The sequence below is a fragment of the Scatophagus argus genome, chromosome 8 (genome assembly GCF_020382885.2).
Source record: "Scatophagus argus isolate fScaArg1 chromosome 8, fScaArg1.pri, whole genome shotgun sequence".
NCBI lineage: Eukaryota > Metazoa > Chordata > Actinopteri > Scatophagidae > Scatophagus > Scatophagus argus.
Window position 1 is genome coordinate 24,814,600 of NC_058500.1, and position 22,298 is coordinate 24,836,897.

General features: G+C 37.8%; 1 protein-coding gene across 1 annotated transcript; it reads right to left on the reverse strand.

Annotated features, from left to right (window-relative positions):
- Window positions 1-157: 157 nt before the first annotated feature.
- On the reverse strand, window positions 158-21,187 carry hck (HCK proto-oncogene, Src family tyrosine kinase). The gene is made up of 13 exons (XM_046395667.1): window positions 20,925-21,187; window positions 13,957-14,096; window positions 12,081-12,114; window positions 11,274-11,367; window positions 11,008-11,103; window positions 9,902-10,005; window positions 8,598-8,747; window positions 7,133-7,285; window positions 6,854-7,036; window positions 6,507-6,583; window positions 4,265-4,418; window positions 3,817-3,948; window positions 158-2,250 (listed from the first exon to the last, which is right to left on the reverse strand). The coding sequence occupies exons 2-13, from the start codon at window positions 14,086-14,088 to the stop codon at window positions 2,048-2,050; spliced, it is 1,512 nt and encodes a 503-aa protein (XP_046251623.1). The 5' UTR covers window positions 14,089-14,096; window positions 20,925-21,187; the 3' UTR covers window positions 158-2,047.
- Window positions 21,188-22,298: the final 1,111 nt, after the last annotated feature.

A 22,298-nucleotide genomic window follows, 5' to 3' on the forward strand; every position in this document is an offset into this window, starting at 1 on the left:
ACCTGTTTGTTAATTATCAGATGTTTCTATCGTTCTCCATTGATTTCAAATCGTTTACATCCACGTTCTTTAATGAAATTCATGTATACAAGTAAACAAAGTCAAATGTTCAAATAGCATTAGAGTATCGTTTATATAAAAACACACCCATGTAGTCAATTGTTTCAAAAACATTTTATTTAAAAATATTCACCACAGCTGCATTTAAGCATCAAACTAAATATGCAACAGCTTTTATATTGATAAAGAAAAAGATATTTTTAACCCTATATCGACATTGCTCAGTGTAGATTCAGTTTTGCAACATCATACATCTCGATAGAAGAGTTCCATAAACTTCAGTGTCTCAGATCACACTTAGTTAACTCTACATGATACCAAATCCTGAAGTGATCAAATGAAAATGAAATGATGAAATCTTAAACATTTAAAAATACTTCAATTAAAATTTTGGTATTTCGGTCCACATTACTACTTCCAACAATTCCAAAACACATTATCAAACAGTGTGGAAAAATAGTAGTCACGGGTTCTTCATTTAAAAAAATGACAGAAAAACTTCATTTCATCACTCTGTTAAAGATACACTGATTTTCAGAGCATTATTATTTGCACAAATAAATTATTTTTTTAAACAGTAAAAAGAAATCCAAAAGATAAGAAAATCTCTATCCACTGCGTTCATTTACTTCCGTACCAGACCAGACCAGAAATGGAAAAATTAACTGGGCCAGAATTATCAACAAGCATTACTAGTTAATATAGCTTCACATTATAAAGAGTTTACTCTCAACTGATTGTATTTATCTGTGTACATTGCTTTATAAATACAGAGAATATGGAATACATCAAAAATGACTGAAAAAAGAACCATTGCAAAAGGCACAATGATGGAGTAATGTTGAAAGAATCCACAGTATGATGGAAAATATAAATGTAATATAAACAGCGGATCAGCCATTTATCTTCCAGCGTGCAAAGTCCACATTTCCCCTTACAGAGTGAAAACCCCTGCATTTAGAAGGAGGAGAGTGAACAATAACACATTTGTTTTCTGAACTGTCGCTATAAACACAGTAATATCAGAGGTGAACATGTAGGACATATTTTAAGGTATCTGAATGTTTTGTTAGGGACTGTGCAAAAATTATGAGGATTGAAGGCAGAAATCTGGGAAGGCTATTTATCTTTTCGGGTAGGAAAAAGTTAGATTGCCTGTTTTTTCTTATTTCACTTGCTATTTTGACTTATATGTGTTGTCCTGCATGGGTACAGCTTTGCAACCCACCCCTCACCTGCAAGGCTCTGTGATGGTACTGACTCATTACCACCAATTGTCACTATATAGAGACATATTAAATCTCAGGTCTCTTATGTTTTCTGTGCATAATGATGTGCAGCTTTGTCTTGCAATACAGTGATCCAAATATGTGCAATTTGTAGTAAAAAAATTACTATGCTAAAAGTAGAAATAAATTATGTGATGCATTCTTTTGTGTGTCACTTACCATGTTAACGAATGCAAATATAACTAATACATGTATCTGTCTGCACATATCACATACTGTATATGTCCAGCGATTTGCAAGACTGCTGCTGGTGTGCAGAAAGATGTAATTATGGTCAGTTTTGTGAAGATAAATATCCAGTACAGCTGTAGCAGCTGTAGTCATATTAGCCTACTGTATAAACAGGCCTTTAGAACATTGTCAGACATTATCTGTTTTGCTGTACCCTTAACCTTAGTATGAGGTAGGATTATGTTGTCATAATATTAATAATAGTGATAGTAATATATGCTGTATATTTTGTTATAATATGTTACTTTTCTTAATTTCTCCGTTGTGGTTATGTTATTGTTTCAAACCTCCACATCAATTTTTGTACAGTCCCTTGTAACCACATATTATGTGTGTGAATGAGAATGAGAAAGAGTGACAGAGAGAAAATGGTAAAGAGAGAGTGTGTGTGTGGGTGACTGCACTGCTGCATGTAGAAAGTAGACTTGCAGTTAAGTATGAATGTAAAGTCATGTATTGAAAAAGTCTCATGGCTGCTGCTGATACTGGCTCTCTGTGGCAGTGTAGAAATCCTCTAGGACACTCTGCAGGTAATCAAAGGTGGGACGGGTCTCCGGCTTGTTCTTCCAGCACTCCAGCATGATTTCATAGAGTTCAGCTGGACAGCTCTCCAGGCGTTGCATTCGGTAGCCCTTCTCCAGGGAACGGATCACTTCTGGGTTGGTCATTCCTGAAAATAAGACAACATGATTGACTGAAGAGAAACTGCAGAGCCACAACCTCATGAAATGAATGAATAAGTGAGAAAATATCTCTGGGCTGGCATTGGATGACTTTGGCCAGCTTCCTAGCACTATGGATGGCAATGCCCTCCTGACTGAAATACTTCAGCAATTATTAGATAAACTGCCATTAAACTTTGTTATGACAATCTCTGACCTTGGTGATCCCTTGACTTGATCCCTTGACTATCACCATCATAAGGTCAAAATTTTAATTTGTTCAGAACTTTGGTTAATGACCAAATGTATGCAAAATGAGCAGCACAAGGAAGAAGGACGCCTTGCGGCTGGATAAACTGGCTCTGTAGTGGGGGCAGAGCTGGAGTCCCTAACATCTGTGCCAGAGCAGAGGACTCAAACAAATTCAGATCCATAATGAACAATGTCCATCACCCTCTGCACAGCACCTTGAATAGGCAGAGGAGCACATTCAGTGACAGACTGCTGTCTCTGTCCCGCTCCACAGACAGGCTGAGGAGGTCATTTGTCCCTCAGTCCATATCACTTTTCATCTCCTCCCTGTGAGGACAGAATTAGACTTTGTCGCTGGACAGTGAACATTCCACACTTTCTTCATCAATTTCTAACTCAACAATTGTTTGGACTGCTTTTATTCTTTTATTGTATTATTGTTTTAATTTTTTTTCTTATGTATTCTACATTTGTACTTTAACACGCACATTAGGTCAATTGGCTACTCTACATTGCCCTTAAATGTGAGTGTGTGGTTGTCTGTCTTTGTCTGTCAGCCCTGCGATTGACTGGCGACCAGTCCAGGGTGAACCCCGCCTCTCGCCCGTAGTCAGCTGGGATAGGCTCCAGCCCCCCGCAACCCTGACGGATAAGCGGTATAGAAAATGGATGGATACTTAATGCATGCTGATTTGTGTTTTTTGTGTCTGTACTGATGCTACTGGATACTGAATTTCCCTCAGAATCAATAATGTATCTATCTCTATCTATCTAAATTAATACAATGCCTTTACCTTCAACTGTACTTTGTGTTTAGTGCCAATTACCAGTAGTTAGAATGCCAAAATGCTAAATTAAGATAGCTGATAAACATTAGACCACCAAAACACCAGCATGTTAGCATTGACATTGTGAGCAACATGTTGATGTCAGAAGTTAGATAGCCGTACAGGCCAACGTACAGCTTCACAGAGATGTTAGCGTCGCTGCAGCCTTGCTAGTACTGCACCTAGCGTTAAGGGCTAACTGTAAATGTACAGAAAAGTTCAAATAATACAATTTGACAAATTAACAAATCATCATCAAGGTTGTTAAATGAAAAAAGAAGAAAACTACAGATGGCCTACACTCACAAAATGAGTCTTTGTAAATTCTGGCTCTAGCTTCATTAAAATCCAAAGTCACAACTGTTCCAACATGGCGTAATCTTACCACTATCCCTTGGCTTGTAATGCAGTTCTAAACAAAAGTCAGATGTTCTAAATACAATACCAAATGTGAATGAATATTTTGACTATTGGGTGAACTGCTACTGAACTTACCTGGGTATGGTGTGCGTCCGTAGCTGATAATCTCAGTCAGCAAGATGCCAAAGGACCAGACATCAGATTTGATGGTAAAAGAGCCATAGTTTATAGCCTCAGGGGCTGTCCATTTGATGGGGAATTTGGCTCCTGGATATGGTGGAAAATTGAAAACCAGTCAAAATTTGAACTGCTGACATTGTTACTGAAACATTAGTTGGTTCCTGATGAATTTCCAGCTAGTCACACATCCCCTTGAAAGCTTACATTTTTTGCTACCTACTATTTTGTCACTCATGTTGTAACGTAACATCTCATTGACACAAAGTAAATTCCTTTAAAATGATGAAACCCGAGACAACTCCCATTTTATCAATTTTGCGCAATAAGTTCCCCAGTTTCTTAATTACTTTTGCCTCCAACTGGCAACACAACACAACACATGATAGTTAATATTGTGTCATACCTTCCCTGGCTGTATACTCATTGTCTTCAATGATACGAGCAAGTCCAAAGTCAGCAATTTTGCACACTAAAGCCTTGTTGACCAGGATGTTGGCAGCTCTCAGGTCTCTGTGGATGTAGTTCCTCTGCTCAATGTAAGCCATGCCCTCCGCAATCTAGAGACGAAAAAGTCAGTGTAAGAGTCAAAACATAGTCCCTGGTAATGACCCACAAAAATTACATTTTTTTTTACATTTTTCTGGTACAAATATCTTGTACCACAAAAATGTAACGCTTAGCTCGCATGCTTTCTCACCACTTTGCTTCGCACACAGTCATTTAACCATATAAGCCTTTCTTCATAATCTGTGTTGAAGTGATCAGGCAAAACTGAATGACTTCACGTGATTCTAAAATGCCCATTCCATGGCACTGGGCTATGTTATGATAATAATGAAACTGTCAGTTATTAATAAAATCCAAGCTTCTGTTTTCCATATTAAAAATGAATGAACTGAAACAGCTTATAGGCACACTTCATAAAGGCCTATGGAAAAACATAGCCTGTTCAGTTAGAAGACTACCTAGGAGGGTACGCCATCGTGACTAGAGGCTTAGCTATGTTATTGCCTGGAGCTTCTTGGTGACTGATGTCAGAAAAAGCATTACACAATGTGCAAAAAGCATGATGTGACAGTTTGAGGGTTAGAGGCATGGCTATTGCTCCTGATATTTAGCAAGGAACTTCCTCTAGATAATGTTATTTTTATGGTATGCATGCTTTTTTTCCCCATCTTGCCATGATCTGCTCCTCTCAGTTTGGTTGTGACCACAATAATAACAACAAACACAGCATTATGGCATTAAGTCACAATCTCTGACACACAGAGTATATAACTTAATTTAACCTTGCCAAGTTCAGTACCTAGTGAAAAGCAAGCTATCTTGCAAATTAATGTTTTCAACAGACTGACAGGATTGAACAGCCTGAAACAGGATGCATCCACTCTAGTAGCCTTATTCAAAATACTTGCATGCTCTGAGACATGGTATACCTACACCAGACTTTGATTTTTTTGTGTAACATACTTACTATCAGTCTATTCACATGTACTCATTTGCAGGCAATGTGTATTAAAATATAGATTTTTTTTCCTTCTATAGCAGCTGCTTCTTTGGGATTTTTTTTCTGGCACATCCATGCAAGTATTATTTATGAGCAAATAGAACGAATAACATGTTATCATGTGTTAGCATTACTTTTAATAATATGATATCACCTCCACAAAGGAGATTATATTTTCAATCAGCCCTGTGTGTTTAATGATCAGCAGAATTATGAAAAAATAATTTTCAGGAAGGGTGTAGCATGGGCCAAGAAAGAACTGATTACATTTTGAAGCTGATCCAAAACGCAGGGCAGACGCAAAAATCACATTTTCTTTTTTCAGTCAACACTGAGCTCACACAGAAAAAACTTATTCTGAGCATCGTAAATATGACTAGACTGCAATCCACCACTTTATGAATAATGACTAACAATAGAAAATAATCAAAATGGAGGGGTCTTGTTGATTACAGTAATGATACAGGGCTTATTGTGGGATCACTGTCAAGAACGTTTTAACAGACTTGATGGACTGAAACAGCAGCTTTAACAGTTTTTGAGCTATCGGACAGTAAAATACTTGCGCTGATGTGCATATGTGTTTACATTGTTCTGATTTGAATAAATATATACATGGCTTACACATATCAATTTTAAGATTGCTTTCTGAACAGATTTTATGATCATCAGCAGCTGGCAGAAGATAGTAGTTTATCTTTTGAAATCACACGAAAACCTAAGAGCTAAAATCTACTATCATAAAAGCCTGTGGTTGGTTCATTAGCTTTCACTCCACAAGTCAATCAAACAAATGGAGGTGGGCAGTTGTAAGCGGTTAGATATCCATTTTTTCAAGGGGTCTTGGTCCGGTTGTGTGGTCCGCACCAGGATTTGACTAACAGCTTTTACACTATCCCGAAGGAACTGCAATACCTGGGCAAATGCACCAGGGTCACATCAATCTCTAGGAGCACAGCAATATTACTACTGAACTCAAAAAATAATGTAAATAATTAAATACGAAATGTGGGCTACAACTCAATGTACAATGTACTGCAGACAAACAAATGATTCACTCATGTGAAACTTAACATAATGAAAGAAGCAGACGATTCAGCCTGGGTGGCTTTCATGTGTTGAATCAAATGAATCTCACCTGTGCAGAGAAGTCAATGAGCTTGGGGAGCTGCACACGGTTGCCCTCATCACTTTTTATGAAGTCTAATAAACTACCTGTAGACACACACACAGGAGAGAGTGTGAGAAGGGAGAACATGTAAACTCCACATAGAAGGGCCCAGACCAGGATTCGAACCTGGAACCCTCTTGCTATGAGGCAACAGTGCTAACCACCATTCCACCCAGCCACATTCTCACCATAAACAAAATATCTGTGTTCCTGCTAGTGCAACAGACCCAATATTAAGCATTTTCTCACATCAGTATCAGTGTTTGTTTTGTATTACGATAATTAAATGCCATACATGTGCTGCACATGCTCACCTTTCTCCATGTACTCAGTGATTATATAGATAGGCTCCTCCTTGGTGACCACAGCATTGAGTCGGACCAGTTTGTCATGCTGTAGAGTCTTCATCAGGTTGGCCTCAGCCATGAAGGCCTCAACTGACATGCTGCCAGGCTTCATGGTCTTCACTGCTACTTTTGTGTGCTTATTGTATGTAGCTTAAAACAAAGAATACATATATAGAATTAAAAAACGAATTTCTAGCTTAACATCCCCACTAATAACTGGATACATAAAATATTCATCCATTTTACCCATCCAGACTTCTCCAAACTGGCCAGCACCAAGCCTCTTATCCAGTTTTAGTGATGATCTTGGGATCTCCCAGGCATCTTTCTCCCATGGCTTCTCGGGTTTGGGGCTCAAGCATGGATTGGTCAGAGTTTGGCAGAGGCCATCTCCCTGCTCTGGAATAAACATAAACAATATTTCAGGATTTTATGTCCTGTGGTACAGTTTTTTCATTTTATGTGATGCTTCTACACAATGAAAATCATTACCGTATTCTTAATTTATGGGAAAAGTGAATTTCACATATTAACATAGTAAAAACACATTCATGTTGACAAAGCAATACAGTCTCTCACTTTTGGAACAATTCTGAGAATATTTCACATAGGTTGATGTATTTAAGTTGCCCAGCAGGGAGTGCTGTACATCGCTAAAAAGTTCATGTTTAGTGATGGAATAGAGCTATTAGAGCTTTCTGACAAAAACTGACTAATGATGACTAAGAATTCTTCATCTGCTCTTTACTGATAAAGTGTTTAACCTTGTTAACCTGTCTAAAATGCAAATACAGAAAAAGTCATTTGCAAACCCATGTAGTAATATCCTTTACACAATCACGTCTTAGACAAAGTAGTGAACCTCGCCCCATCCTTACTCGTAGATGATTGAGCCTTTCGAGGATGTTCTTTTCATACACAATCATAAACCTCTTACCGATGAACCAAACAAGACGTTTTCTGAGCAGTACACAGCTGTGCCAGTCCTTAGTCAAACAGGGTTACCAAAAGATAAAATTCTGTTTGTCAGTGTCCTAACCTTTTTTGGACATGGGTTGTTTGCTGCAAGACTGAGTACTTCTGCCTTGGAAATGCAGTGTCCCAGTGACAATCTCAACAAAAGAGATTCAGAAGCTCAGGGTTTCATATGTTATATACCTAAACGACCAATACTAACATCTTGGAAGGTGGGTTGCCTACTAAGATGAAACCAAGAGTATCAGAGGCTTGGCAAGCAAAGTTTCACTATTTCAAAGTGAGTACAGGCGTGTACTCTGTCTTCTGCGTTGTACACGTTGCTTGAAAAGTTGCAAAAGGAGAAACGGTGAGCCTTCATGTACTACTAAAGGATCTGAAAATGATTCAAACTTGTAGAGGAAAATGGTTTTGTGGCAGCCATTTTATGGAGCACTGTTTTAAAAATTGTCCCAGAAAACGGATGGATTTTGTCACAAAACGGCAAAAGCCCTATGGTAATGCAAGGATGTATTATGATTTCACGAGATTAGATTACTTTTATCAGGTTAATGAGTTTCACCCCACATGTAGCCATCAAAGTCTGAAAGGTGTTATATGCCGCAACTGTCAGTTAACTGCCACTTGCCTCTTATCTTGATGACTAAAAAAACAGCTCAAGTCACAGCACTGGGGAGGTAAAATCATAAAGTGGCTAACCAGACAACAGTCTGAATTCTAACAACAGTGAACTCACTCTTGTAATGGCTGACCAGCTCCTGCAGGGTGGTGAAGGTGTTGCGGGGAGAGATGTAGAATCCTCCGTTGTCCAGAGTACGGATCTTATAATGTTTAACCGTGTCACCAGCCTGCACATCGCTGTCCCTGACAGACAATGAGTAGCTGCCTGTGGTCAAACAGAAAGAAATAAGCCGTTACCATGTAATCTATAATTCATTTCTGAACATTGACAGCAATATTTTGTCAGTTGTACAAATTTATATTTGTGGATGATTCAACATTTTAAAATTTGTACATTTTTATAGGAGATTACAGATATTCAGTATTTGTCAAAGATGCTTATTCTATATGACAGTAGAAAGCTTCAGGAACTGCCCTGCAGATCATAAGAGGACACTTAAAAGGGTACTTCAGATATTTATTATTGCATTTCCATAAGTTTGGAGGTCTCACAAAAGACAGATTATGAGTCAAACTCCAAAAACACTAGATTCTACTTTTCACATAATGCATAATGCATTTTTCATTCCTCCTAAATCACACTCATGTCTCTTGTAATGCAGGCTTTTAGTTAAAAATTTGAAGTTGGACATGATCCTCTAAATTCTATTTTGTTCCATCCAGAGCCACACAAGACATTGTGTAATGGTTTTCCCAGCCTGAATAGCACTACTCATGACAAGTAAAGTGAACTTCTTGTGTAAGATTGCTGTAGTGCAACTTTAAACAACCCACTATGAATGGATGATTCAATATGTTTTCAGCCTAAATTAAGAAGTTAAAGAAAAACATTTATTTAACTGTTAATATTTCATATGGCTGTTCTGTTGGCAAAGAGTTGCATAAGTACATATCTGGTTATTCTTCATTTGAAGCTTTGTCTTTACTTGCCTGACAAAGGTAAGTCCAGTATTCACTCTCCTTTTAGCTCTGTTTTGGTCTCAAACAACTCTTTAGAAAAATATCTGTTGAATGTACAGTATGTGGATACGTATGTACACTAATCAGCCACAACAGGTGAAGTCGCCACTCACTGACGCACTGAAATAAGATGAACCCCCCCTCCCACCTGGAGGCCCCACCTGATGAGATGGTGGATTCAGCTCTGCAATGTTTATCTGGGTGGTTTGTGTCAATGAGCATCCACATGATTGCCAGAATCAAGGTTTCCCCGCAGAATATTGCATTGTAAACATATGATTACTTTTATTCACTTCGTTTTAATTTTTTGGGGGGGTTTTGCTGTAATATATTCTCTTCATGACTGCTTCGACTGCTCAAGTAAAGGGCAAATACTTTGTTTTTGAAAGTTTTACTCACCCTTGGTGGTCTCGCTGTCTCGGATCATAAAGGATCCTATTTTGTTCCCAGGGGCCAGCAGCTGCCTCTCAGCATCTTTCCTGCTCACGCCCTTAAAGAACCACCTCAACAACAGGAAACAGATCACTTAGTACAGAAACGACTCTCCAACTACACAAGTCTTCATTTTCAATTCATTCACAATATTACTACTACTAATAACAATAACGATTACAATAATAATAGTTATTTTTAATGCAGTTTATTAATGTAGTTCAATGTAATTTGTAAGATTGCAGTTGCACTTGCCAAGGGGTAAGACTGAAAGATTGAAGAAAAGATCAACTAATTTGTGTGTAGGTCTATATATCCATTTACTAAGCTATAACACCTAAACTTCACATAGTTTGCAAAAAGGCAGAGAAGACTGACAAGAAACAGGAGTCAGCTCAGGAGTCTGCTAAAAGTAATGTCTAAATTTCAACCATGTGTCTTTAAATTTTTTATAGCATGCTTAAATGGTTAGATAGATAGCGAAAAAAAACAGATAAACAGTTGAAATAGTTAGCTAGAAGTATTAAATGGCTAAGAAGCTAAAAGTAGTGAATAAATTGTTCAAGCTCTTAAAAGTAATTGATAAATGGAACCAAAATTAGATATTCTTACAAATATTTAAAAAAATGATAAAAGGTAAAATAACATGAATTGAAATAGCTGAAAGACATGGATAAATTCTATACATAGATAGCTAAAATTTATTGATAAATGGTTACAATAGACTGCTTTAAATCAAATTAAAGTTGATTTACTAAAAGTAATGAATAAAGGACTGAAATGTCCAACGCTACTAAGTAGAAGAGGGAATGCAAATTTGACCAAACTGAAGATTTACGGTTCAACTGTATGATAAAATTCTAACAACCAGATTAAGATGAATTCAATTCAAATAAACACATTTAGAACATGATGGGTGGTGTTGATGATTTGTACTTCAGTTTATCTGAGCTTTGGAGGTACCTTAGAGAAAAAGGTTGGGAACCACTCTTATACACCAATGTGGATAGATGTTTTCACAAGAAATACACTAACAATGCATATAAATGTGTTTTAAATGTGAATACACTTACTCTTCTGCCTCCAGAGTATCTTTGGCCACATAATTACTGGGGATATAACCTTCCTGACCTGTACTGATTAACATGGCTCTCCACCACTCTCCCGATCTACGGAGAGAGAGACAAAACAACAAAACAAAGACAAACAACAGATATGAATATTTCTTGTCAACAAAGGCATGGTGAAACACATATTTTACATGCCCCAAAACAAAATTTTAAATACATTATCACCGAGGAAACAAAGATTTCATGATCACTGTTGATACTAAACTCACTCCTCTAAGATTTTGAGCCTGTCTCCCTTCTTGAAGCCAAGGTCTCCTTCGTGAATGGCTTCATAGTCATACAGAGCCATGGCAATACTCTCTCCTGCAGCAGCACAGCCAAGAAAAAAGACAAGCACAAGGTCTCATGTTGATACATTGCGTTGATAATATGCAGTCTAAATTATATACATTTTGTGTTGTCATGTGAAAACTACAAGAGTTTCTTTTTGAAGCATTATATATTGAAAAAAAAAGCCTGAGAAAACATTTTTGTGCATGTAAAATTCTTAAAAACCTACTAAAATAATGATGGCGCTGAAACCAAGCCTACATTATTTGGCTTGCGAAAAGTCGACACTGAAGGAAATTCTTCATGAGGGTGTCAGTGTGTGTGTGTGTGTGTGTGAAAGTACTAAGTGCGTGTTGTTTTAGTAGACATACTGCACTTGGTTTGTGTCTCTCTTTGCTACTAACACTGGCTTCCCTGTTACACTGACTTCCTTGTGGGTGTGATAATGATATTAGTAGGGCTGTTCTTCTGTCTATTGGACAGCTGTGTGGTCAGGTGATGAGAGCTAAAGCTTGTCATTTCTCTATGTCTAAGCATCTCTGACCTAGATGGCGCTATTTTAAAGTGACAGTGCGCTATTTTAAAGTGCCAACACGGCCTGCTGGTGGTAAGAAATAAACGTGCAACCGCCTTTAGTGATTCATTTATGGTTGAATGGTGGTTGAATGTAAAATGTAAAATCAAATATGGGTGCTTAAGAGTTGTAATACGTGTAAGTGAAGTAGTATGTAAATAAAGTGACTGACCTTCTGAACAGTTTGCATTGGATGGCAATTTGCTCTGTAAAAAGAAGGACAGAGAGTCATGTGGTGGTCAAATATTCATATACACTTTTTTTAAACATCCCACTTTTATACTTAGAGTGAGAAAAAAAACCTTCTTAGAAGTTGTATTATTAGCATTTGGCTGCTAATGAGCTGTGCTACGCCCTGTAAACAACACTGCCACCGCATAAAGGTGTTACATCAAACAGATTAGCAAACAGCGTCTTATTTAAGCATCCAGCATGTATTTGGAGTCATGTGCATGGTTATGAATACATGTTCAATATTTATCCTCCTTTTAGCTTTTGTTTAGCCTCTACCAACCATCGATAGAGACTGCTGGCTCTTTTGTTGCTAATTATTTGACTTTCTTCACTAGCTAGTTCCTTGGTCTTTTTTCTGTAGATGCATGTTTCCTTCTCTGCGGCGATACGATGTTTGGAACAAAGAAATATTTATCACATGAAATAATTTGCAACAAGATCTGTGTGTTAACTTGTGTAACCAGGTCAGGGTTTTGGGAAAGAAACATTGCTGTTGAGCTATTCAAATATAATTTTGGGTACAATTTTTGTTTGTGAGCACAATAAGTGAAGTGCCATCTGGTTCCATTACATTCAAGCGAAGACGGGCATCTCTGAAACTCTGCAACTCACACCAAAATAATACAGATGGATAAGTATGTATTTTTGATTTTTCAATGAACTGTTCCTTTAATACTTTTACGACACGTCATGTGAAGGATTGCCTACTACTGAACGAACTAGATTAAACTAAAATATTATATTTCAGTGAAGTAATCAGATATATTTTGATACATTTACTACTTACTACTACTTAACTACTTATAAACTTTAAAAATCAGGATGCGGTAAATAATTAACTTTAGGTTTCTGAGAATGCAGTGGGTTTTACAGTAAAAACCGTTTGTTAACAAAGTGTAACGTTAAGTTACACTCAGTTGTGTAGATATCAGAAAGCTAGACCCATGACGTGCAAAGAGATGTGGGAGATAAAACAACACAGAACGTCTGAGGTCAGGGACGTCTTCATGTTTCTTAATGCTCAACTTTTGATCATGTGTCTCCTGCCTGTGTCTCTTGTTCTGCTTCAGTCACTTCCTCTTTCTTCACTGAGAAGAGATGTTAGCACACAGGAAGTAGCCAGAGGAACCGCACTAAAACACAGTAGCACTGTAGCACTCATGGCACAGATCAAAGTCTGGCCAGTATGCAAAATAAAAAGAAGCCACAGGAACATGGTCAGCATGTATGCCAGCGCACATTGGCACACATTGGCCCTCTCTAAAAAGCACAGGAAAAACTGACTCTATCACTTGTGGTAACAGCTAACCAATGAAACTGCATTAGCTTATCATACTTTCACTATTTCTGCATTTTGACACAGTTCGCCTTCCTCATTCTTTATTTAATGCAAGGGCTTTTCTGCAGGTGCGTGCTCATTTTTTTCTGTAAAAATATTTACAAATATTTTTTGATCTGATATAATGTGGCTAAAGATCTAAATTCATGTTTTCCGTGGTGGAAAGCTAATGAGTACAGTAACCAAGTACTGTAACTTTTGTTTCATGCATTAAACTTAAAGGATAGATACTATAGATATTAGTTATATTTCAGATTAATTGCTTATCAGTAGGAGCCCCTGGTCACATCTGAGACCCAAAGAGGTAAAATAATTTGCTAATACTGATACTGATTTGCATCACATTTACCAAAGTAATATACACTGCTGCTTAACACTGCTTATCTATGTGAATCTTTAGTTGCTGCTTGTCATGTGATGAACATCAGTTAGCTACTTTTGTCACATGTGTATTTGTCTCAGCATTATTGCTTACAGCTTTGCTCCCAGAGTTTCCTGCAGTGGGGTCTTTGACATAGTGGGCTGTCTGTGCACGGTTCTGCAGCTCATTGTTCACTGTCCCTTTGCTGAGAGGCTCCTGCTCCTTTTTCGAGCCCACGCAGCCCATGGTGCCTTCTACAGGAGGACAACAGAGGAAAAACAGGAAGACATGAAGACTTGGATCTGTCAGACTACCAGTGACTTACCCATATAATTACATGACAAACATGACTGTATAAAGGATATTACTCCACAGGCCTCACTGATACCCATCAACCAAATAAAAATATTCTTGCGATTTTCTGAATGCATTCTGTTTTTGTTTATGATTTACACTTCCAGCTTTTTAGAAATCAGGGTTGTAAATCCACTTAAATATTAATACACAGTATACTGTATGTTGTAGGTTTTATGTACATGTGGCGTGAAGGGGCTATAACTTAGATTTCATGTGAAAGCCTGTGCGTAAAATTACAGTAAATGAACCTTGTATGTATCGCAAGCTGTTTTGTTTGGACACTGTGCTTGGAACAAATGTCGTGTTTGTTGAGAACATATTGTCTCTTTACATGCAAATATATAAAGAGAAAGAGAGACATACAGAACTGAGACATTATCTCACTCAGCTAGCTGTTACTCTAAATACATTTCAAAATGTCTCTAATACTGGGTGGGAACGGCATGCAAATGATGCGGCATGATGCTGTTAGATATTCCCCTCTATGGCGGAAAGACTGAAGATACCTGATAGCTTTCACAGTTAACCAGGCAGCTTACGGATGAACATAACTGCTTTTGTTTTCAGCAGTCTCTACATTTATTTTGACTTAATAGTTTTTACAACAGCCGCAGTACTATTTTAATTCTTCATTTAGTACTATTAAGACCTTCTAATTTTACTCTGTCTACTGTGGCAATCATAATATTTCCACCCAAGCCTCCTTATTCATCTGTAACATCTAGAGAACACCTTTGTAGTCTTTGCAGCTTACTATGTTTGCATGTGTATCTACATGAAAATGCAGTGATATGGGATATGATACAAAGCCCTGTTGTGCAATAATTTGTACTTTCCAACAATTCACTTTTACACCACTGCCATACATACTGATAACGGGGAACTGCACATGTGCATTTGATGACAAATTGAAGGATATCGTACTGGCAGAGAAAGACATCAAAGAAGAGCAGCATAAAATTACAGAATTTTAAACAAATATGACTGCATAGTTTTATTTATGTGACACTGATACTAACATAACAATAACATAACACTAACACATGTGAACACTGACAGCAAAACAACAAAGAGTTACAGTCTTTCTGAAATACTGTGTTTTATATCGCACTGTGGCTCACACGCTGGTGGAGTGGACAGAAGAATTAGCTCAGCGAAGCAGATGATTGCCACACTGGAATCCTCAGCAGATACAAGTGGAGTTTCATTCCCAGGGTATCAAAAACTGCTGTTGTAGCATGCACACTGGTAATCAATGGAAAATGTTTCATGTAGACACAGGAAGTTCCGGTGTTCTTGAGATCAAAATTAGTGGTGTTCACATATTTGCTTCCCTTTTTTTTCTCTGTGGTCCAAACCATGTTCCTCTTTAAATGTCTAATCAAAATTCATTGTACAGCTGTGCAATGAATGTGCATGCTGAATGAAGATCGGGTTTCTTTTGACTTTTATTTAAGGTCCTGTGAATTTCTTTCTCCATGAACAGATGTGGCTCCCTAATTTTACTCCTACAAAACGGAGATCAGCATGTGACTGATGGGAACACACTGCCCTAGTTTTTTCCTGTGAAAATCACTATGTAAAGCAGCTCCATGACATGTCAAAGGCCAGCCACGTTTCCATATTGTCATAATAAAAATCGAAGACTATTTGGTTAGCAGCTCTTAGTGAACACAGACAGGACTAAAACTTTATCAGTAAACTTCCAGTGTCTATTGGGACTCATTTGTGGAGACCAACACGCTAAGCCTTCATAAAGCTGTAGATTGAAATGTTTGTACCAAAAGTACCATCAACCCTTAACATCACACCCTCATTTGAATATCTTACGATTGATATACCTTATTGCCATTATGTGTAGAATTTCCACAGATTGCAGCAGTCTAATTGGGAAGATGACAAAAGATTTATTGGCATACATATTGGCTGACACTAGCTAATTGCCAATACTTCCAGTACATAGTTTGTGCTCAGACGTTGAAACTGACCCTGGCCTGTCGAAGCTGACAGTGTTAACAGTATTCATCATCATGATAGACTGGATTCACTAGGAACACCTTGTGTCTTCACTGAACTTCAATCTGCATCTTTTATTCTATTTCAATCTGCGAACGGGATTTAATGATTCACTTAATGGCGGCCATTTTCCTCTGATGTCATACTAAGGGTGAGAAGCTCAAATGTTGGAATAATGTCGTATTGCTGTATTCAAAGTTTGTAGTCATCAGTTCACTGCTTACTGATTAACAACTGAAAAGACAATAGATATCAGGTCATACTTTAAGGTGAAACAACATATTTAACAACCCATTAGCTACCATTAAACAACAGCTCCTGTTGCCATTCAACCACCTCCTAGCTAACATTAACATTTTTACAGAGTTACATGGGTATAAATTAATTCTGAAATAACACCACATATATTGGACACAGGTTTCTCCCATTTCTTTTAGCCAGGAGGTAAAATGCACTGGATATAAGCAAGCACACCCATTGTAACATGAACTCTCTTGTTGTCTCCTCACCCAGACTCAAAAATGTTACGGTTAATTCAGTGATATTAATATTATTCAACATTATGCTCACTGTAGCTCATAGTTCCGTGTGATGTTCATATAGATTACATCCAGCACAAAAGGTGTTCAAAGCCCTTTAGCGGTGAGTGTTTTAGTGTGACATGGTAGCTAATGAGTTATCAAATACGACATGTTGCCTTCAAATACGACCTGAAATTTTCACTGTCTTCTGTCTTTTCAGTACCTGACCCATCAGTAAGCAGTGAAAAGACTTGTAATCAGGGACATGAAAGCATTTGAGCTTCCCATCCTGGGTGTAAGAAAAATGGTTCCCTATGAAAAGAGTCTATTACTGTAAGCTGCTTCCTCAAAAGTTCCCTCACACCCACATGCTCAGAACTGAGAGTACAGCAGCCGGCCATCAAGTGTCCACTGAACAGTGTTCACATCTACATTTCTCATATAGGTGTAAAGCACAGAGCACAGTGAAAAGACCTCACCGAACATACATAAATAATGTGCTTCTTGATATGTATAATAAATACCACCAGGACAGAATGATGCTGTTGTTTAACTGAGGCAGCCAACTTTGAATGAATTATGTGAATGTCACTCAGCTACACAAAAATTCCAGGGTTAACCAATAGAGCAGAACACAGTCTGGGTGAAATTACAAAACAGCAAAAGAACATTTTAATGCCAACTTCAGCATTTTCTTCCCTTGTCAGGGATATGAAAGCTAAATCTAATGAAAATGCTAATGCTTTGACTACGCTGACAGTTTCAGTTCTGTGCTTCCGTGTGTCTAACTGTCCAGACCACACCATCCTTTCATGTCAGTGGGGCCCATCAATAAAAGTTGGGTCTAATGAAATCACTTTCAACTACTTTTGTTCCAACCATCAGTGTTTGTCAGCTCATGTCTAATGGGAAATCCCATATCTATATCAACACTCAGTTGTTACTCAGCCAAAAGGTCTGTTCTGAGTCCATCAACAAAAGACCTATCGAACACATGTTGAAAGACATGTTGAAAGTTCAGGATTTCAGTTGTGAACAAACATTTTGTTTTTTTCATTAAATCAACTTAATCAACTCGAAAACAGAAAACAGTTGCTTATACAAGTTCACATCCTAAGAATGATGACATGAATTTCCATTGCACACAACGGCCTGTGTACTCAAATGTGGTCTATTTGGTATTTTAGGAAATACAGTAACCTCATCTACGTTCTCTTTGAGTCTTAACTGGTTAGTTTAGCTCAGCAGAAAGACAGGAAATGAGGGAAACAGCTGTACTTGCTCTGCCCAAAAATAACAAAAGTTACCAGCACAGTTGACAACTTAACAGGCATTACCCGGTTTTGTTAATGTGTAAAAATTTGGTTTTGTGTGTGCTGAACCATTCAACCACCTTCTACTTCCTAGCCAGTTGCAGCAGCTTAGCGGACTCTCCAGTTATTGCCTTGCAGCCTCAGAGATGACAGGACTTTCAGAGATATGCTTATTTAGCAACATCTAAACTCGCTTTTGAAGCGAGACTACACGACTTCTGCTAACAGTGGCCACTGTGGCCACCACAATGTTACAATAGATAAAGATGTTGTTGTTGTGTCTCACCCTGAAGAATATCTTCTGAATCTGGATGAGACACACATGGGCATACTAAAAAGGTAGTATTAAACGAATGAGACCAGACTCAAATATGCGCAGTAGTGTTTCTCCCTCTGGCCCCACCCCCGCTCATGGACTTTACATTGTGATGATGTCAAAGATATTTTTAGATTTCTCTTAGGTTAGGGAAATCTTTACTAATATCTTTACGGTTTAAATATTCATAACTGACCTTGTTGGCAGTTTAAAGTGTTCTGTCAACTGTTTCAGGGACATCTTTTTTACAATGGTGGTCTACTACGGAAAATACTTTATGGTCAACAGGGGAATTTTTTGCTGCAATACTGTATCCAGATCTAAATAATACATGGTGGCCACAAGTGGTAGTTACAAGATACACAAGATGGCATAATGAATTTGCCTGAATTTCTCAATGTTCTCTTGAGTCAGCTACTTTAACGATACAGTCATGTTTATCTGTCACATGATAAAATGCGAAGAGAGAGTGTGTTTCACTGCTTATATGTTCAACATTTCATTTGAATGATGACAGAAGCATTATTTCTTCTTTCAAACATTACTTAACCACATTTCAAAATGAGCACTGGTAATGCACCTTTTAGAAGAGTTCTACCCCTCAGCCTATTTTTGAGCCAAAGTGATAAAGAACCCATAGTGAACATATGCATTTTAAAAGGATTTACATTACATCATGATGGTTAAAGACTTTATCCTAAATATTTAGGTACATCTTGATTGCTCCAAAATATTGCTGTCCTTTTTAGCACACAGTAACTCTACAGTTCATGTTTGTATAAAGATGCAGTACAGGGTTATCAAACTATATCATATCATGCAAATGATCACCACTGCAAACTTCAGACCGTGCAGTCATAAATCTACAAAACCATAAGACAGGCAGCTACATTCAGCACAAGCGTTCAGGATGCGGGAATAACAAATGTGAACTGACGCTTTGTTAATATGAGGGCACAAAAATGTCCAAAGAGACATTTCAACATGAAAGACGTGTGTGAGTCATTTTAATCCCAGAAAGTTGGACACTATCTCCATCTGCACCCCTGTGCCTGTTCAAGCTTTATGCTGGCACTTCAACCACAAATGTCACAATTCGACTTGTTAATGAAAGCTCCTATGTATTTTCCTATTGCAAAACTAATTCATTACAGGAACACGTAAAAGCCAATACTCTCTCATAAGACAGAAAACAGGACTAATTTATATGGACTTTGTTATTTTGAGGGATGGGTTCTTCCTCAGATGTAAGTTTTGTGGACTGTGAAAGGCTTCCAGGCTTTGTGTGTACATGTGTGGGACTGCCTCAGGCCATAACAACAACATCACCTGCATCATCATCATCATCACCACCAGATGTTCAGTCCACCACATTTTGGAGGCAAATATTCTTTTTGCTCCACAATTAAAAAAAAAAGAAACAACAACAACAACAACAACAAAAACCATGCAGAATATCAAATTTGATAATTGACCAGGCTGCTAATCAGCTGACCTCTAGTATATACTTCATACATACATGCTGATATATGTATAGGTTATTTTTACTTTTGATACTACTTTTGATATTTAAGTGCATTTAATATCAATGCTTCAAAAATTTCACATTTACCAAAGCAATGTTTTAGCATAATATGTTTACTTCCGGCCGAACTTTTGGATACTTGTTACAATGTTGCTTTTAACTATACGTTCTGTAAGACAAAACTGCACTGAATTTCATAGTCAGCCTTATGAATCTGAACGTACTTCTGCATGTTTGCTGTTCCTATTATGAACAAGATCCAGTTTACAAAAATGTAAAAGTTGATAGCGACATCTTCTAAAATCCACACTTGGATATGTCTTATTTCAATACGAACATTGAAGGGAATTGAATTGGATTGATTATTGTCACTGTAAACTCAGCAAACAATGAAGTTGGAGAGGAGTGCAGCTCTGTAAAGTAAAATGCGAGGACAGTGAAAGCGTAGTGGCATATAGTTATGTGTCAGTGGAAGTTGTTATTAATGGCACAGGTGGCCTTTGGAATGAAACCGTCAGTCTGGAGGTGTTTGCATTATAACACCATACACTATATTTACTGTATACTTCTTGACTTTTGTCTGATTTTCAGGCTATTAACATACAAAAATGAAAATCAGTGAACAGACAGCAGAACAGAAACTGGTCTTCTTTTTTTTTTTTTTGGTTTCTGGTTTAGTCTAGATGAAGAGTCTAAAAATAACACACACACAGAGCGCGAGTCCGACCAAGATTAAACAGTAAAAGAAGCAGAAAATGCTTGAGATTGCTCATTTCGTGAAATCTCTTAGAAATGATGGGTAGTATCACTCTGACAAAACCGCGATGACTTTTAATCAGCTTCACACTTCAGCAGGTCTTCCATTTGAGTACTTTCAACGACTTTCAACTCAGAGAACACAAAGTTCTCGTTTTGGAGCTGAGCATCCTTGTTATTAAACTGTATATTTATCCACCATCATGGCGCAACATCTTTACACACAGTTTCATATCCAATGACTTTTCCGGCTCCACATGCAAACAGAGGATACTTACCACGCGTCGACCACTTGGACTAAATCTCGTGCGGTTGTATATGGTCTTTTAGATTCGGATGGCCGTGTAAAAATTATTCCTCATTTCATTTTATGTAAGGTCCATCCCTGTCCAGTCGCTTTCCTCTCCGGGTTAGGTTACAGATGGGGCGACACAGCTCGGCGTGCTGGTCTGGTACGAGGAAGTTAGAGCTGTGCGCATCCGAGAGTTGATGAAAAGCGGAACAAGCTCACACTGACCGTAATTCTTGTTTCCTCTGGCTTAAATAGCCGACTGTCGCTTTTTTTTTTAATGGTCTTCAGCTGCTTCATGTGTGAGAACTTGATGGAATGGAGAGAAGTGTGTCAGAACGCACAATAATAATGCTAATAATAAAAGGCTGTGAAGTTACCACACTGTTTTACACGTTATCTCTGTATTATTTTGCCCTTATGTCTAATGTTGTAAACATAGGGCCCCCCTCTCCCCCCACCCAAACAAGAAAGTCATTTCCTGCCATAGCCCTGGCACAAACCCTCAACCTGTCCAGGGTTACGTAATGGGTGGATGGGTTGATATTTTACACTAATGTCTAACAGTGTACCATTTAATAATGCTTAGCTTTTCTATTTTCTTTTTTTTACCTTTGCTTGTTCCACTGAAAGGAAGTAATTATAATATATATTGTGATGGCCACATTAGGCAACCATTATTGTAATAACAACAGTAATATTTATACTTTCATTTCTGTTGAAGTACTGATGTATTGCAGTTCTGTGTGTGGTTTTTCCTAGTGGTGTTTGGCCTCTGTGAGTAGGTACAGTGAATGTCAAACACTGTAGGCTACTGCCAGCCTTTGTCATTACTTTCACATTTGTTAGAGATGGAAAATTTGAATGTGATATAAGGAAAGGTAAATGAGGAAAATGAGGTTTCTTTTTTCCTCCTGGTGATGGGTGTGTTGGGAATCTGTGGTTATGGGCTGGTTTCATTGTATGCAATGGCAAAGTTTAGGTGCGAGGAGAATCTAACTATACCCATGTGAATAAATATACTTGCACTGATAGCCTATATGGGGACAAATCAAGGTATTGTGACTAAGGTTTAGCCAAAGTTTGTTTCGATATAAATTTTTCCAAGGAAACAGAGGTTTGCTCTGCTCTTCTCTTGTCTCATTTTCTCTTCTTGTCCTCTTCCTTCCTCTTCTCCTCTGGTTCCACATTCTCCTCTCCAATCATCCAGTCATTTCTTTTCCTGACTCTCACCTGCAACCATTCATACAATTATCATTTTCATAACACTTTGCAGTCACAATCAACAGTCATATAATCTCATATTTTCCACTTTTTAATACATTAGAAAGTCACTACCCACAGCAGTCGAGCAAAAGCTGGG

Coding starts and splice junctions, on each gene's coding strand:
- hck (XM_046395667.1), bottom strand. CDS start 14,088: ATGGGCTGCGTGGGCTCGAAAAAGGAGCAGGAGCCTCTCAGCAAAGGG. Junction 10,006..11,007: donor GATACTCTGGAGGCAGAAGA/GTAAGTGTATTC, acceptor CCTGTTGTTGAG/GTGGTTCTTTAAGGGCGTGA. Junction 7,037..7,132: donor GTTTGGAGAAGTCTGGATGG/GTAAAATGGATG, acceptor CTTTGTTTTAAG/CTACATACAATAAGCACACA.